This window comes from Bacillus rossius, chromosome 8 (assembly GCF_032445375.1).
Source record: "Bacillus rossius redtenbacheri isolate Brsri chromosome 8, Brsri_v3, whole genome shotgun sequence".
Lineage (NCBI taxonomy): Eukaryota > Metazoa > Arthropoda > Insecta > Phasmatodea > Bacillidae > Bacillus > Bacillus rossius.
This window is the reverse complement of record NC_086336.1, coordinates 50,863,800-50,882,198: the sequence shown is the minus strand read 5'-3', so window position 1 is coordinate 50,882,198 and position 18,399 is coordinate 50,863,800. Positions and strand designations below refer to the sequence as shown.

Here is an 18,399-nt window from a genome sequence, read left to right as displayed (position 1 = left end):
AAAACTGGTCCATATCATTAAAAACATTGATTTATTGTGATTATTATTGATAAGAATTTTTAAATTTTTTAAATTTCATTGTATTTGTTTTTTACCTATCTTATTTATATCACTTCAGTCCTTTTATTAGTTTTTTTAAATTAATTATTTGCATGCATAATTAAGTTAAAGCTAGTTATTATTTTATTACACCAAGCAAGTATAATGTCTATCATGCATACATAAGTACATGCACCCATTGGGGGGGGGGGGGGGGGGGGGGGGGACAATTGGTGGACAAGGATCTTGATCTTAATATGTCTTTGCTGTGAATGTTAGATTTGTTTTATATTTTATGTTCCTGTTTTGCAATGGCAATATGATTACTGGCTTTTATGCATATAACCTATTTTTTAAAAACTATGATTGCTTTTGATTTGTGCAACAACTTTGGTGTGGTTGCTGCTTGACTTGTCGCGAGACTGTGAACGGACGTCGGGCCGCGGTCAAAGGGACCGGCTGCATGTGTCCCAGGGCACTGCCAAGCGGTCGCAGACGGACTTGGAGCTGGAGGTCGAGAACATGGGCGCCCACCTGAACGCGTACACGTCCCGCGAGCAGACGGTGTTCTACGCCAAGTGCCTGTCCAAGGACGTGTCCCGGGCCATTGAGATACTCTCGGATATCATCCAGAACTCCAAATTGGGTGAGTGGATTTCAAACTTTTAAGACATAGCTATGTATTACAGTGCTAGACTCTTTAACAGCCATTTACTCGAATTGAGTGTTCCGTCACTTACCTGTTTTTGTTCTAAGCCCCTCAATTATTCTTTGAATGGAAGTAGTGTTACAGAGGGTATGAGATTATTTAAAAAAATATTTACATATATATAATATATAAAGTTCATCTGTTCTGTTTACCATAATTTTTGCAGCAAGATATTAAGTGACCACAAAAGAAGAATATAATATAAAAATCCAAAAAAAGCATAACTACAAAAAAAAATCTAAAAAAAATTAGGCATACAAAAATATATATATATTACTAAAATACAAAAATAACAGTTTTTAACCATTCTTTAAGTTTTCTCATTTTACTGTAGGTTTGGCAAGAAAATAAATACATTCACAAGGAAACAACTTACTTAAAAAAATAACTACTGTATATTTTTCACTTTCAAAAAATGAAAGAAAGAAAAGTGTACTTTCAGATTAATTTTGTCTAGTATTTTCCATGCATCAATCGCCTTAAATGACATTAGTAAGTTGCTCTGGGAATGAAAGTCACTTTTGGGTTGTGCTTCTGAAATGGAATGTGAACCACATAGATTTACTGTAGAGAGACTCACCTGTTTTAAGTTATTTTTACATGTTGAAAACTCATGGTCAAAGAAAGTGTTTTGATGACATCGACACTGAAATTTAATGCCCCACCTCTATACCCATCATCTTACTACATATCCGTAACAGTGATATCTTAAAAATTTAATGCATTGGTGTCTAAAGTGCAATTGTAAATTTGCAATTTTAGCCATTTTATCACTCATTAAATTCATTTGAGCAAGCGTTTAAGGGGCCCGCCTACCTGGGCACACATACGGTGTGCAGAGCTTCAGGAAAAACAACGCGATTTCAAAACTACTCAAGATATCCGAGTGGGGCCTATTTACGAATAGCATTTAAGAGTTCGCTGAGGGCCGAAAAGTACTTTTAGTTTCGGATTAAGTTTTTAAACTGTATTTTTAAAAGCGTTAAAATGCCTAAAACGCGTGTTTTCAGAGTAATTTTTAGGCATAAAACAATAAGTACAGATTTTTGAAAGCACTTAAGGGGCTTGCATAACACCTTCATCTTCATTTCTCCGCCATATATGTAATGTTATGGTCGCCGCTCAAATTTCACAGTTATCCTGTGACGACGAGACGAATGCGCGCCAGTTCAGAGACTTGCGCTTAGAGGCTATACCGCGCTGGAAGCACCATCGAGCGTCGCGCTTATCATCCCGCCTCACTAACACACATACACCCCTGACGAGGCGGGCCCCTTAAGAAGTGCACCCATAAGTTCCCATGTAAAATGTTTCTCTAATCCAATTTCAAGTCTGACCAGACGGAAGAATATTTAGTAGTTTCTGAACACTGGAGGGATATCTTAAACTGTGCGCATCTTTTAGGCATGTTCCTTAGGCATTTATGAGCTGGAATGTTTTAAGAGAGACTAGTGCAGCACTGTAGAGTTATTTATTTAAGAATGTGGTTGTCACAGAGGTGTTGTCAGTACCAGTGACTCACCTTCTGTACTGTGTGTTCGCAGGTGAGGCGGAAATAGAACGGGAGCGCAGCGTGATACTCCGAGAGATGCAGGAGGTGGAGACCAACTTGCAGGAAGTGGTTTTCGACCATCTGCACGCGACTGCGTATCAGGGGACCCCTCTTGGCCGCACCATTCTGGGCCCTACCCAGAATATCAAGTAAGTATTGTTTCACTCTTTTAAACTCCTCATTTAACTTTGGTTAACATGGTAATTACAAATTTATTTCTGTTTAGTTATTCACTTAAGTTACCCACTCACCCTCACTGTAGAATTTTGCCTATTACATTTCCGTATCTCGTAGATTGTGAAAGCATTTTGTTCAGGCGGTGTGCATAGTCATACTATGCTAAAACATGGTGAATGAATGGTTCCGTTTTAATATTTAAGAAATAAAGGAAGTTAACAGAGAACTAGATCATGTGTGGGGATTGTGGCTGCTGAATTTTTTTATTTCATACTATTTGAACATGGATATACAGTAGAACCCTGTTATAATGTTTTTCAAGGGAGCACAAGGAAAAAACATTATAAGCAGGAAAACATTACAAGCAGGAAATCTCAATTTAGCACTTAACAATGTTCGAGCTTTGTACCAATGGACTCACCATGCTATGTAAACAACTTTAATGTTAAAACCAAAGATAGTATACTTGATACATGAATTTTCTGGAACAAGCCAACAATTTTTCAACTTCGTCTTGTTCCCTGGTTAAATTTTGTTTGTCTTTAAAGATACACTGCCACATTTTTTGTATAATTGTCTCACGATTCATGATGACATCATTAAGAGTGAGAATGTCTACTCCTTCGCCACCTGAAAATGTTTAATTTTGGGATTCCTACGTATGAATGAAAAAAAAAATTATTTGTAAGCAATAGAAAACACTTTTAGTTATGCCCTCGCTCAACTTAAATATCGTAGGACTATGTACGTGCATCTGAATACCCACTGGAATGGCAAGGAAGAGAAGAGTTGACTAAGGGTGCCAACTGACACGTAACTAAGAACATTGTGTACCTTCAGTATTTTGCATAAAATTGTATTTTAACAAACTTCATGTATTGTATGGCAGTGATAGTAAACATAAACATACATAAAGGAAACTTTTTATCATAAGTGTTGGAATAATTTGGTTTTAACATTTTTTCCCCATTTATTGAATGTTAGAAAGCAAACATTATAAGCAGGAAATTACACTATTTATGAACGTTTTATGCAGGAAATAAATACATTTTCATGGGGGAAATATTGGGACCTTAAAAATATGACATTATAAGCAGGAAAACATTATATGCAGGAACATTATAGTAACAGGGTTCTACTGTAGTATTAAGAAAGAGGCAAGGAAATTTGAAATTTTGGCCAGGAAAAGAGTCTGGTAAATTTTTTTGCAAATTTGTGTGGACGTCCTGTGGTAACTGACTTTTTAAGTCATGTTTTTGTGATCCCACCTTTGGGTAGTAAATACAACTTACTCTTTTAAGTTTATTTTTTATTAATATAAATGTAAAGTTGGAAATGTTCTAAACATATTGTGGTGGGTAACATATGGGGTTTGCCTATCGTGTAGTCTTTTCATGTAGCACCATGGTGCTTAGGTACTTTGTTTTGAAAGGTTTTTAGTCATAGTCTACACACACACATGCAGGGCTGCAACTGGGTGGGGGGGGGGGGGGGGGCAAGCGGGGCTTACGCCCCGGGCGCAAAGCTGTGGGGGTGCCGAAATCGCTTGCATTGTAATTCCTACTACAACTGGTAACTGGTAAAAAGTTTTTTTAACTTGCATGCCAGGAATGTTTAATCTGATTTACAATATAACGTCTCAACATATTTATTTTAAAATACTCTTGAGAAAAATGTTAAGTTCATCATTAACATTAAAAAAATTTAAAGGGAGAAGTTAGAAAGTTTTAATGCGTTCTCTATACGAATAAAGTACAATGTTGTCAGAGAGGGTGGTACCACTGGCTGTGAGGAAGCAGTGGCGTGACGCGTGAGTCATACAGCACTCAGAGCTGAGCTGTCCGGAGTGACGGAGTTACAGTAGCACAGAAACTGTTACATGTAGGTATGGAAAATGCTTAAATAGCACCATTTTTCCGTGGGAGGGCCCCCGGACCCCCCCGCTTTATTGGTGTGGTATGTGCAAAAAAAAGAGGGGTGGGGGGGGGGGCACATGAATCCATTCATGCCCCGGGTGCCAGTGACTCTAGTTGCGGCCCTGCACACATGCTGCGTGTGTTTTCTCCTGAAATGCAACGCCGCTGGCCAGGTCCATCAGCAAGCAGGACCTGCTGGACTACGTGTCCACGCACTACAAGTCCCCCCGCATGGTGCTGGCGGGCGCCGGCGGCGTGGGCCACTCCGAGCTCGTCCAGTTGGCCGAGAAGCACCTCACCCGCGTGGGGACGGCGTACCCGGAGGAGATCCCGCCCCTGCCGTCGCACTGCAGGTTCACCGGTACGTGCGCACGTCGGGACGATCGGCGACCCGTTGTCCTGAAGATAGTGTAGGACAGGAAGCGTACCGGCACATGCGTGAAATAATTTAGAGCCGCCATTCACACATAACTATAAACTCGAATTTCATGGGCATACAATATGTCAACTTGCATTTTAGTGTATTCTGGTGTTTCAGTTGTGTCTTGTGATGAGTCCGATTGACTTTTTCTTAGAACGGAATCTCAAATTCAATTTTTTAAAAAAAAATACCTTGAATTCGAGTATAGATCTCAACAATCTGGAATAAAATTATATATGAGCAAAAACCCAGGAATTTAAGTTTTGAAGAAAAAAATTCATCCCTTTAGTTATTATTTTTTTTAAAACCCCATTTACTTGTTTGTTTTTTGATTAATTTGATTTTTGGTCGTAAACGTTCCTTGCAGGGCTAAAGAAACATTCTGATAACACTGTAGCTGTTGGCAGATACATTTTTTTGGATATTTTCTGTAAAGTAAAATAACTTTGTCCTTTTCAACTAAACTAGGAATTTTTTATTTATGAATTTCACTCTCTCAAATATTTTTGTTTGAATCTTTTCTTAAATGTAAAATATTTTGACGTAGGGCTGGGCGATTAATCGAAAATTACGATTTCGATTCGATTCCGTAAATAATCGAAATCGTTTCTTCTTTAAAATTAAGATTCGAAAAATTCGAACTTTGTCTAGGTCATTTGCATGGTAACAATTTCCACAAATTCCGTTAAATTGCACATAAACTTTGTATGTACGTAAATCCTCAATGAATATTTCATTTAGCGACGTTCTTCATATCTACGAACTTTGGTTCTGCCAAACATTCATGATTCATAAGCAATATTTACCTCCAATCCTCTAAATAACAACACTCATGTTGTTCAAAATGGGAAAAAAAAAATCTTTATTACAAACGGCCGAGAAACACATTAATTATGCAATTGGAAAGTCCACGAACCAATTGTCCAATAAGTTACATTTCTGGGCTGTGAATATAACCTCAATCACCGAAAGCGGTAAATAAACACTACCTTAGCTTCATAGATATGATACCGACGTGCACGCAACACTTCCACAAAATGGCTGCCGAATTGTCTGCAACTTGAGCGCTAATGGTGGCAAACTTTAGTACCACGGCTTGGACATAAAAAAGTCTGATTCTTCCATCGAAGCTGTGCAGTTGTTGCACTATATCTGTGATAACCACTTTGTTTTGGTTCTGGGTTCCGCTTTTATACGTTTTTTTTTAAGTGAGGAAGTTTGATAGCTACACATGTGGTAGTTGTGTTCTTTTTCTTTGTCTTAACATATATGCCTTCACTGCAGTATCACAGATGCCGACGACATTAATGGAAAATGCAAGAGCGTTAGTACTGTGGAAATGAGAAATGATCCATCATGTTTATTTTATTTTGTCACGTCCTCACGTCCAATACCGTGTTGAGTTTCTAGTGTGAAAACAAATCTTTGTGCTGATTGTAGAAATTATTGAAAACGTGAAAGGTGCATTTAAAGGTCGAAGTGCGGTTTGGAAATTTTACGAAAAAGTGTCAGAAACGCATTCAAAATGCAAAACATGTGGCAACAAACTTAAACAAGTTCATGGGAGCACAACCAGCACGGCTAAACATCTCGCAAAACACACTGACGTATATTCCGAATTTTTAAATTGCAATCTCAAATGAAATCTGTGGTACTTCCATCTTCATCTGTACCCAAACAGAAAATTGTCCAGCAAACTGCATTTTCTAGGTTAGAAAAATATCCAAACGATCATCCCAGAGCAGTTTCCATTACCAGTGCAATAGGCAAAATGTTGGCAACAGATCTTTAACCATTCAGCATGGTCCAAGATACAGGTTATAGAGACCTCATGTCACTGGTTGAACCAAAATATAGCATGCCTGACCGTAGAACATTTGCAAGGCGTGTAATTCCAGATCTTTATGAACATCATCTTGAAAGAATAAAAACAAAACTGGCAACAGACATTGACGGCGGAGTAAATTCCATAGCTTTAACCACAGACATGTGGACTTCACGAAGTAATGATTCTAAGAATGTTTGCCTACATTGTTAGAAATTTTTTTACACTTGTTTACCTTATGCATTTGCTCTAGAATTAAAGAATCGAATCGAAATCGAAATTTCAATTTTTTACAGTAATTTGAATCGGAATCGAATCGAAATGAAATCTGTGGAATCGCCCAGCCCTAATTTTGAGTACTGAATATTTGATTACATGACAAATAAATGTATATTTACATAAATTATACTTTAATAAATGTGGTTGGAAAAAACTTTAATGTTTTGTATTTGACAGCACGTATGGTTGAATATATGATACAAGAATAGGAGTCTGCAAGTATTTGAAAAATATTTTTGTTTGTGAAAAAAGTGGTATTTGATTTGACATTACAAATAAAATAATTATTTTTAATTATTTTACAAGAAGGTACATCAAGTATCTCATTCCCAAAACATATAAATGAAGAGAGTTTAGTGTTAATGAAGTCAAGATGATTTATTCATGGATACAGTAGAATCTCACTTTTACGTACCCGGAATTTACGAAGTCCAGTGATTCACGTAATTCTTTACTTGGACTGTCTTTTTCCCTATAATATTAATGTATTGCCTTCCCGCAGTTAACATTACAGCAGCGTTGTATTTAATAGTAAACCATCAGAAAAGTTTAGATGGCACAGTTAAAAGTTGAAAGCGAATAGTGTGTGGTCACTAAAGCTTCGTTTGAAATTGTAAACAACTTGAACTTTTTTTTTTTTTTTTTTAATGCGTCGTGGTAAACCATACGGCAATGAACCAAAACTTTGGTGTCCTGAAAGGATAATTAAGTGTATGGTTCCATGTGTATTTTGTCTCTTTTTCATTTTAATGTGTTTTGCATAATTTTTTCGTTGACTATTGTGAAGTGTTCGGAAAAAAAAAAAGTTTCGGGGTTTTGTTAAATGTGATTCAAAAAAATATTTTACGTTCACGAGTAATTTGGAATTCACGCCCGGTGTGGCCGCCGCAGGCTCGGAGATCCGAGTGCGCGACGACTCGATGCCGCTGGCTCACATCGCGATCGCCGTCGAGGGCTGCGGCTGGGCGGACTCGGACAACATCCCCCTCATGGTGGCCAACACGCTGATCGGCGCGTGGGACCGCACCCACGGCGCCGGCGTCAACAACGCCTCCCAGCTGGCCGCGAGGGCGGCGGAGAGCAACCTGGCCCACAGCTTCCAGTCCTTCAACACCTGCTACAAGGACACGGGCCTGTGGGGCATCTACTGGGTGTGCGACCCCATGCAGTGCGAGGTGGGCATCTGCCAACTTCTGGCAGTGCACGGGGCAGTTGTGACGTTATGTGGCGGAGAAAGGCAGGTCGCTTGAGAGCTTTCAAAGAATTCTCTACCGAGAGAAACACGTTTTAGCCATTTTTCACTCTTCTAAACTTGCAGTTTAAAAACGAAAAATACAGAAACATGTATAGCGTATCCTTGAATGCTTTTCTTTAAATAGACCCCACTCTGACATATCTTGAACAGTTTTTAAATAGCATGGTTTTTTCCTAAATGTTTGCAAGACGTGTGTGTAGGTGTTTCTCAATCCGCATAAAAAAAAGTTAGCTCTTTAATGTTGGTTTTAATTTCTCGATTATAGTGAGGTAGTTAGAGACTAACACGCAATGATGGAGTTCAAAGTATTGGGAAGGGATTTTGAGCAGCAAGTATTAAAATTCTTGGGCGGCAGACACCAACAATTCTAGGTTAAAATAGGAAAAATTCCATTAGTTAAATAGAGAAGAATCATACATACCCCAAGGGATGTGTTAATTTATATAATGTAATATATGAAATAAAAAATTTTTACTCTAACATTATACTTACATTTTTTTCAGAGAAGCTAATTTTAATACTCATTTAATAAAAGCAAGTACATTATTGTATCATCCATTGAATAATGAAAGAATCTAGCCCCACCCCCACCTCTATTCTGGAATGAAAATAGCATTGAATGTTATGAGGTTAACGCGGGTTGCGTAGTTCCCCTGAAACACTGGAGTGGCCTCTTAAGAACAGACAGCCATCTTCGTGGGTGAACCGCCGCAGAGCCACCGAAGTTCTCGCTCGCACGGCGTGTTGCAGGCAGGGCCGGCGCGTCCATATAGGCGAACTAGGCAACAGAACAGCCTAGGGCGCCAAGTATCTGGGGGCGGCGCAGCACGACACACAACAGCTGATGCGATATGTTTGACGATCATTGAAACTAGATGAAAATGGATTTTTGTAACAGTTTGGAATGTTTATATTGATATAAGTAATTATTTAAAGTCCACGGTGACCTGTTTATGATTTGTAATAAGTAAAAAAGTAAAGAAAAAAAAAACAAGCCTGCTTACGTTTGATTGTTGGCAAGATCTTAGGCTTACGTGATGTATTTTGAGGCAAGGAAAATTTTTTTTTGTGGTGTCCGGCTTGGTGCTGGGGGGGGGGGGGGGGGGGGGGGCATTAAGGTTTGTCGCCTAGGGTGCCGATTGACCTCGCACCGGCCCTGGTTGCAGGACATGCTGTTCAACGTGCAGAGCGAGTGGATGCGGCTGTGCACCAGTGTGACGGAGGCGGAGGTGGAGCGCGCCCGCCGGCTGCTCAAGACCAACATGCTGCTGCAGCTGGACGGGACGACCCCCGTGTGCGAGGACATCGGCCGCCAGATGCTGTGCTACGGCCGCCGCATTCCCCTGCACGAGCTGGAGGCCAGGATAGAGGTGCGTTCCACTCCTCGGCCCAAGTGTCATAGAGGCGTGTTCGTGTATTTAGTATTTGTAACTTATTGTTAGGGACCCGTGGAATTTTCGCGGATTCAATGACCTCCAGGATAGACTCCAATATCCTCTGCACACTCGGGCAAATGCCAACTGTTCATTGGCTGCTGACTTGCGAGTCGTCTCGACTGGGTGGCCTGTGATTCGACACTTCTATCGAGTGAGGGTCTCTAATTGGCCCTCAGTCCTCCAGATTAACGGAGAACCAATGACAGAAGCAGCACTAAGGTATAATTATTTGAATTCTAGCATAACACGAAATGAATCCGCGAAATTCCTGGGTCTCTACTTATTGTCAATACAATACCAGGGAATAAGATATAAGTTATAAATATATACAATCTACCAAACTATTTAAATGCCAGAGTATAAGCAGTTCTTGGAGGTATTTATTTATTATATGCACATTTGGCTAATTTATTTAAGGTTGGTTTTCAATCTATAGTTGTTTTTATTGTTTATTTCCATTTCTTTTAAATCTTGTCTTTTTGGGTGATGGTTTGAAGACATTCTGGAGTCTTCCCATAGGATAAGTTAAGTAATTTCGTTTTTTTTGGGCATTAAGAACCTCAAAAATTCCTGTTCAGTCAGATAGTGATGAGTTAATGCTGACTGACAACTGTAGTAACGTGATAAATACTGGATTATTTTTTAACCACAGTTTGCGCATTGACACGTCAGCCGGCAAGCGACACACAGCCGCAGCAGAGTTTAATATGAGATATTGATCTATGAAATACAGTACAACCCGGTTATAACATTCCCGTTTTTAACATTTTCCCGCCTATAACACCATAATTTCATGGTCCCGTCATTTCTCCATTTATCACAATGCTTTAATTTCCCGCCTGTAACAATATTAAAATTTCTACATTCCCGCCTTTAACGTTCAAATTTTCTTTGATAACTGCCACAATTTGCAGTATCCCTTCCTTCAAAGTCATAATTTAGAGCGAAACCATAGCTAGAAAATACAGCACGCATATACAAACATCAGATGTTTACATTTGAGTAGTTCACCATAGACGTGGTACACACGCACTCCACAACTTGCACCGGATCGACTATCAATATGGCGTCCTGTTCACGCTTGTTAGCCTATGACTTGTTCCTTTATACTTATGATGCGCATTTTGTGCACTGATACATGGTCGGAAACAGTGCTACTGTAGTCTATGGTGCTGGTTTTTGTTTCAAAGGTTTAACACCTTGAAATGGTTAACTGTTCTATGGATATATTCACGGCTTTTGTTTGTGGTTAACCTTTACCGTAATTTTTTTTTTTTACTTATTGTAGTCACGGTCGTATTTAATTAAAATACGCCGTATTGAAATTTTATTCAGGTTTTTGTACGGTTATGATGGCCGATAAATATAAGCGAAAATATATTCTGTAGCTGAAAAAATTCAGTTTATTAACCAAGTGGACAGGAACCCCAACAAAACGCGTGTTGTGATTGCAAAAGAGTTGAATATTTCTGTTTCGACTCTGAACTGTATCGTACAAAACATTTTTTTTTCTTTAGCATATTACCGTATTGGTCCGAATATAAGGCGACCATTTTTACATAAACGAGAGATGCGAAAATTGGAAGTCGCCTTATTTTCGCACCCAAGACGTCAGAACTGCAAATATTAGTTCCAAACTGAAAGCTACAGTAGAAACATTGTTACAAAATGTTCACGATTTTTTATATTAACTAAAACTTCGTTACCTCACACAGGGAAAACGATAAATCCACCCAATATTGCAGTAATTCACAATTGTTTAAAGTTGAAAATTAAAATATTTGTTCTTGAGTAAAAATGTGAATGTTGAAGCATCTCAAAATGGCAACCTTTTATTACACAATTTGTACTTTATGTACAATCGCGTGTCAACATTTACGGTCATTTATTTTCAGATTTTTAACGGAAATATTTGTACTAAAATATCACAGCTATTTTCAGAACGATTGTTTACGTTTACAAAGAACATTTCGGATGTAATGTCTGCCAACTGTCTTTCCACAATATTTCTTTGTTGTAAAACGAACATTGCCGAACACGCACGAAGACGCCATTTTTACAGGAATTTGGTACGTTGCTTCAAAAGCTATTTTAATAATTTCACAGTAATCCACTCTTTATTTATGTAAAATCCTTTCAAACAACATAATTATCATAGATTATTCTTTAAAATTCATAGGACAGAGACACTCTTGTCATAAAGTAATATGGACAAATATTCGCGATCACGTCACCGAAGTTATTCATGGCCGTATGCTTCACCATGGAAGCTAGCCACTTGTTTTGTTCCGGCAAGCTGCATTCTGTGTTTGCGTTGTTACATCTAACACACAATACTAAATAGTAATACGTATCTTAAGTGAAACGGAAAGTTAAATGCTGTATTTTAAGAGTGATTAATAGCCATTGTAAAAATTTTAAATTCGTAGATACAGTAAACTGTGAAAAATGAACGATCACACATAGGTGGAACGGCGGGGAACGAGCTCTAGACAAATAAACAGCTCTGAAGATGACAATGATGCAGCTGCATTAGAATAAACATACGAAAAAATTTCTAGTGTAATACTTTAAAATGTAAATATTTTCTAATTGTTTTCTTTTGACTTTTAGTGTAGGCAATTCAAACTTTTTTTAAAATAAGTAATGTGATAAATATAAATTATTTGTTATACATAAATGCAAAAAGAATTTATCAACACAAAATGTATGTCTAATGAATTTTCACATTAATTTCTGCCAAAATTATTTTTACATTTGTTTGGCCTCCTGAAACTGCAGGTCGCCTTATACTCGGGGTCGCCTTATATTCGGGCCAATACGGTATTAGGTATTAGGTATTACCTATAAATAAAATTAACCAATTTTCCACTCTATTGCTGTACTTAGTGTAATACTCCTGTATTTTGTGTTGTTTTACCTAAACTTTTTAATTTAATCAATCCACGCGTAATTTTTACAAAGTGAAGATGATTTCCTGCTTATAACATTTTCCTGCTTATAACATTTTTTTATGTTGGTCCCTTGGAGAATGTTATAACAGGGTTGTACTGTAGTTAGAATTTAGTATGCTATTATTTAGTCGTGTTCACACTCACTCATTCACTCAATCAAAAAAAAAATATCTTTTAAATGCAAGTGTTAATGGTGAGTGTCTTTACAGTGGTTAAATGGTCGGATCACTCGCCTTGCACCAAGGCCTACCCGGGTTCATTTTCCAGCAGGGTCGTACCCTAGATTTTTCACAATTGGTGAATCATCGTAGACTCTCTCGAGAGTACTTTCATTTCCCTACTTGCAACAACGCATTCATCTAATTGTTTGACCCCATGTTAGTCACCAATGGCCGTGAAGTCGATAAGATTTAATAACAAGCACAATACTAAAAAAACAGGGTTTTAATTTACGCTGTTTGGCAATTATTTTAATACAACCTTGTGCATTTAAGCTGTGGTGGGTGTGTAACAATTCTTTTTTTTTTTTTTTTATTTGTGTAGAGCGTGACGGCCAACGATGTGCGAGATGTGGCAATGAAGTACATCTACGACAGGTGTCCAGCCGTGGCCGCAGTAGGACCAGTGGAGAACCTCCTAGACTACACTCGCATCCGAGCCTCCATGTACTGGCTGCGTCTGTAAGCCCACTGCAGCAGGTAATACCCACGGGATGTGAACATTTTCATTTATAATTCTTATGAATGTTTCTCAGAGTTGTGGTATCACTACTGTTCTTTAATAAAATGAAAATGAAATGAAAATTATTTGTTAAGTTTAATGTATAGTAAACAATTATTTTCAGTATTAAGTCTTTTTTTATCTTGAAGAATGTGTGATAAAAATATATATAATTTTTCTGCTCTCAGAAACAAAACATTGTCCTAAGTTTTTCAGTCTTAAATTTGATTTTAATTTTCCTCTACTTTGCCACTTTCGAAAATAAGTTTTTATGGTTATTTTTTACTTCAACAAGTGAACAAAACTGCTGATGTGCCTGTTTGCAATCTCAATGCTTGTCACAACATTGTTTAGGGGGAGTGTGTGTTGTGTTTCAGCCTGCAGCGGTACAGTGTTTCCAGTTCCCTGTGGGCAGTAGTGCAGAACCACCTGTGTACATCAGTATCTTTTGTACATAATTTATGTTATATAATTACATTTTGCTTTTGTTCTATAAAAATAAATGAATTTCCATCAACATTGTACTTGTAATTATAATTCCAAACCCTTAGATGGATAATTACTGGTTATTTCAATTTGGATTAAGTTTTCTTATGCATGCTTTAGCTATTTATTCAAAGGGGCAATCAAATTTAGTCAAAAACAAAATCACAAAATTTTTAAAAATTACTTGTACATAATGTGTAATACAAATAACCTTTCTTAGTAGTGATAAGAAGTATTGTAGCGAAATTTGCTGTGATGCACGAACTCCGTAATTTTCCACAAAATACGACAGTATCATAATGTTTGCATGAAATTAGTTTCTGCAAAAAAAAAAATAGTTCCAATCATTCTGAAACATGCACAAAATGATGTTTACAATATTAAGTGGTTATACGTGAGAAGCCATCTTGAAGATTTTTTTTCTGCAGCAACCATAGAGTAAAGAGTGGCGATAAAAGTCGTAACTTCAAGCACTTGCAGACAAATTGCAGACAGTGTTGGGGTAGTTATGAAATGTCAAATAATGAATTAGTGGCACCAAAATGGATCTACATATTTACTTAAGAAAAAGTATCTTCACAAGAAAACTGATGAGAAAACTAATCTAGCTCAGGAGACAGTTTGTGCTTTTGTTAAAGCGAATGTATCACTTCAAAATAACCATCCAGCAATAAGAGGAATGGTTGAATGAATATATGAAAGGTAGGTGAAACTAAAAGTTTGTAAAAATATGTGTCATGTTTAGAATAAATATGGTTGTGAATTCCAATACACCTATCCCTCACTTAGCACATCTTCAGATTGCACGGATTCATTTAGCACAATGTAAATTTTACTGCCCCAGTCTTGAATAGCACGTCTGTAAATTTCAGTTAGCACGAAATTTCGGCAGACAAAAAAAAAAGTCGAGCACAACACCATGAAGTCTGTTTCAACTTCTGTAAACAGATTTGTCGTGGGATACAGTTAGCCAAACAACGGGGGAAGAGATACGCTATCGGCTGTTGTACAAACATTAGCTATGGAGTGTAAAGGACTAAATGTTTTTACGTCTGAGTGTATGCCGCCGTGCTGTACTGTTGTCGCCTGGCCACAAACCGGGCCGTGAACTTAGTGGCAGGGAATTCACTCAAACAAAAGCAATGTCTGCCCATTCAGCTGCCGGTTATTGTACGTGCCTGATCACTCATAATGCATAGTGTTCAAGTATTTGAGACAAAACTAGAAGTATTACGGCACACAGATTGCCTTGAAGGCCACGCTTATGTTGGTCGCACTTTAGTTTTAAGGAAGTCAACTGTGCGCACAAATGTACGAAATAAGGACTCTAACCAAAAGTTTATATAAGTCTGATGCTGTTGGTTGTACTAGCGGGAATATATTTGACATTAGATACAGAAACAGAAATGAACAGATGATTCACGTTGAAATTGAATGTTGCAATGAAAAAAATTATCATTGGCCTGGCAGGATTGGTGTGAACCAGGTGGTGATACGTGAATAAGCACTTCAATTTTTGAAGAATAAGAATGTAATTATCCTAACAGGTTTTGAGGATCTCTCCTCCAACCTGACAGTATTGGTCTGACTATGAGTAAAGGATGGTTTGGAAAGGTACGCGACGTGAGTTGGTCACGCCCGGGCGGGCAAGTCAGCCAGCCGACTGATGATCAAGTACATAACGTATCTCCCATTAGGCGGTGTCGTATGTCATACAAAGTGTGATGGGAGGCATATAAAGATAAATGGTGTGACATTTATAGTTGAGTGTTATTCAACTCACTTATATTACGTAGAGTATATTTTCCTACACAATTTTGGAACACATTAAATTAATTAGCCTTGCTATTTATGGAAACTAATGCTTCAGAATAGTCAATTTCAAATAACACGAGCATTTTTAGGAACGAATTAGTCGTGCTAAGTGAGGGATAGGTGTACTTGAAATTGTGACATTTCATAGCAGTTTCGGAAGATCTTTCTCATGCACACTTATTTCACACTTCTTACCTCGGTTCTTGAAGATGGAAGAGAAAGTAGAACAGGCAGTTAAGGACCAACAAGTAGTTGGACTGTGTGACGAGACTAATAATCGAAGAGGAGAATGTGTCTTTGCTTTGTTGAAAGTTCTCTTGGCTAGTGGTGACTGCAAATTGCTGGTTGCTGGAGTGAAAATGTTCAATAATGCTAATTCGAGAATGTTCACGAACAGTAGAGACTTTAATGAAATGTGATGTGAAGTACGAAAATGTTTGCACATTTATATCATATTCTGAAAAATATATTAAATGCACATAATTGTTGATATTTGTGAGAACATGTACATTCAGGCTGTGGGCACAATTTAGTTGGGAATGCCTGGTCTAACGAACGTGAAGTGACGACAAAGATGGCATTCCTGAACACCAGGTAGAGGAAACAACACTATTTGGATTTCCTCAAAAAATCTGCTGAACCAAAGCTGTTAAAAGCTGTTTCCATCCCAGGTTCTCACTTCAGTGTCCTACCTTAATGAATACTTAGTTCATCTTGTTAATTTGTTTAGACAGCAAAATTTTGATGGTGATGCTACAGAGTACTTCAGAAAAATGAGCAATGGTGAAGTTATAGTTTTGTAATGCGAGACAAAATTTGTGGTAGAGTATTGCAAAAAAAAAAAAGTTGATTTGTTGGAATCACTGGAAGGGTCGTCATATCCTTACACCCACAAATTGTGTGCTAAACCATCTGATTTAAAGACAGGGTTCACGCTTTGTCTTATCTGTGGTAGGAATTTTGCTGGAGACAGCAAAATTGTTTAATTGTGCTGCATGTCTAAAATTGTAACAGCAGGGAAACTTGCTGTGACTGGCCAGAAATTGTTTCTGAAATTGCCATATTTGATGGGAGGAGATACCGGAAAATCATTTTTGAAGAACATTGGCTTCTTGTTCAATCAACGAGAAATCATTTCAGCAGGTTCAGAAATTGTAGTTAATTGACAGGATCAAGTTCAAGCTGTGCTTTTACTTCAAGATCTTGCATTTCAATTTTTTGGAAGACTATGCAGCAACAAAACAGGTAGTTCTGAAGTCTGACATTGGGAAGGTGACTTGCTATGCTATGAATTATACTGGGGTTGAAGAATCACTTTCCAGAATTCTCTGGCTGCCAGTGTCAAATGTGGACAGTGTACATGCCTTCTCACGTACAACAATATGAGTGACAAATGCACATCTTTGGAGATGGAAATCATGGGAGATAAAGCTAGCTATGTGTTTTGGGGGGACTAGCTTGTGGCAGGTATCGTATTTACCCGTGTAAGGTCGCATATTTTATGCCGATTTTTAGTGTGAAAAAATGTACTGTGACCCATATGCAAATTTAATAATATTGTACTTTGTGGTTAAACATGTGCGTATATAACTAATGTATGTTGATTTTTAATAAATATAACTCCACGAGTAAGGATAAATTGTTTAATCAAAATATCTCAGCAGTTGCGTGAAGTTCCTTAAATAGCGCAGTTATTTTTTGTGCGCCCTGTCTGCTGCCCAACCTGTTGTGGTGCCGGCAAGTGACCCTTCTGCGCTGTGATGGCGAGGAGAGTAAGATCTAAAAATAAACCAGCCAGGGAGTGAGCAAGAGAGAGTGTGCGTGTCTGGCACCCACACAGCGTGTCTATGCTGACGGGTGTTCATGACGCTACTGTGCCCAATCATTGTTTTTGCATTAGACTGCCCATGTTTTCAACTGAACATGCCGTGACAAAACTGTAGCCATCCTGGTATTTATAAGAGCACCTTTTATATTCCTCCAGCATCGCGGTAAACTGACTGCATGCTAGTTTTTATAGACGGAACTGACAAAGAGCAGGTTGCCGCCCCTTCTCTCTCCGTGGCAAAGGGATGGGTAAAAAAAAAAAAAAAAAAAAAAAAATAATATAATGGAGGAAATGGAAACGGGTATAAAACAGTCTTGGATGGGTCGTTAATGAAGGTGGGGAGAAGCTGCATTACACATCCTCCCGTAGTAAACAGATATTTTTTTACCTGCCAATAAGCTGAGAAAAGGAACACTTAACTTGTATCCATGGAACTCTAGTGAAGACAGATATATGGTGCTGCGACCCATATGGTGAATGTTCGATGTTTTCCCCAAAATTAAGGGTGCGACCCATACAAAGGGGTGATCCTATTGCCAGTAAATATAAAACAGATTTACTGGGTGGTCGAAATTAACTTGAGTTACTAATCTGCACCAAAATAAGCATATGTTTCAGATCAGTTTGTGACTTATTTTATAAATGTTTAGAATTCTTGAGGATTTTAATCTGTAGCAATGCAAACTCAGTATGCCAAATTTAACTGTAAGGTGTCATAGTTGTACTGAAACATATATTTATTGCTAAATTTTGTTTTAGTAAAATAATTTTATTCAAATTAATACCTGTAAATATATTATTTTTTTTTTAATGAAACAATTTTTTTGCATCAAAATAACTTATTTTATTTACCAAAATTTTGCACCAAAATAACTCATTTTATTCACTGGAATTGACCATTTTTATTTACCATTTTCCATTGGCCATATTTATTCTGTAAAGCAGGCATCTTGAAAAAGCTAGGATTTTCTTGGGGGGAAATTCTAA

At 37.8% G+C, this 18,399-nt stretch overlaps 1 protein-coding gene across 2 annotated transcripts in view; it reads left to right on the top strand.

Annotated features, from left to right (window-relative positions):
- LOC134534917 (mitochondrial-processing peptidase subunit beta) overlaps window positions 1–13,800 on the top strand; it is a 31,565-nt gene extending 17,765 nt beyond the window's left edge. The window contains exons 3-9 of one of the 2 annotated variants that reach the window (XM_063373614.1): window positions 514–685; window positions 2,293–2,449; window positions 4,567–4,754; window positions 7,810–8,093; window positions 9,340–9,543; window positions 13,107–13,261; window positions 13,661–13,800. In XM_063373614.1, coding sequence (XP_063229684.1) covers window positions 514–685; window positions 2,293–2,449; window positions 4,567–4,754; window positions 7,810–8,093; window positions 9,340–9,543; window positions 13,107–13,247 — 1,146 coding nt within the window. In that variant the 3' untranslated portion in view covers window positions 13,248–13,261; window positions 13,661–13,800. Of the gene's footprint in view, window positions 1–513; window positions 686–2,292; window positions 2,450–4,566; window positions 4,755–7,809; window positions 8,094–9,339; window positions 9,544–13,106; window positions 13,262–13,637 lie in introns of both variants that reach the window. The other variant, XM_063373615.1, reaches the window with a different exon arrangement.
- The last annotated feature ends 4,599 nt before the right edge of the window (window positions 13,801–18,399 follow it).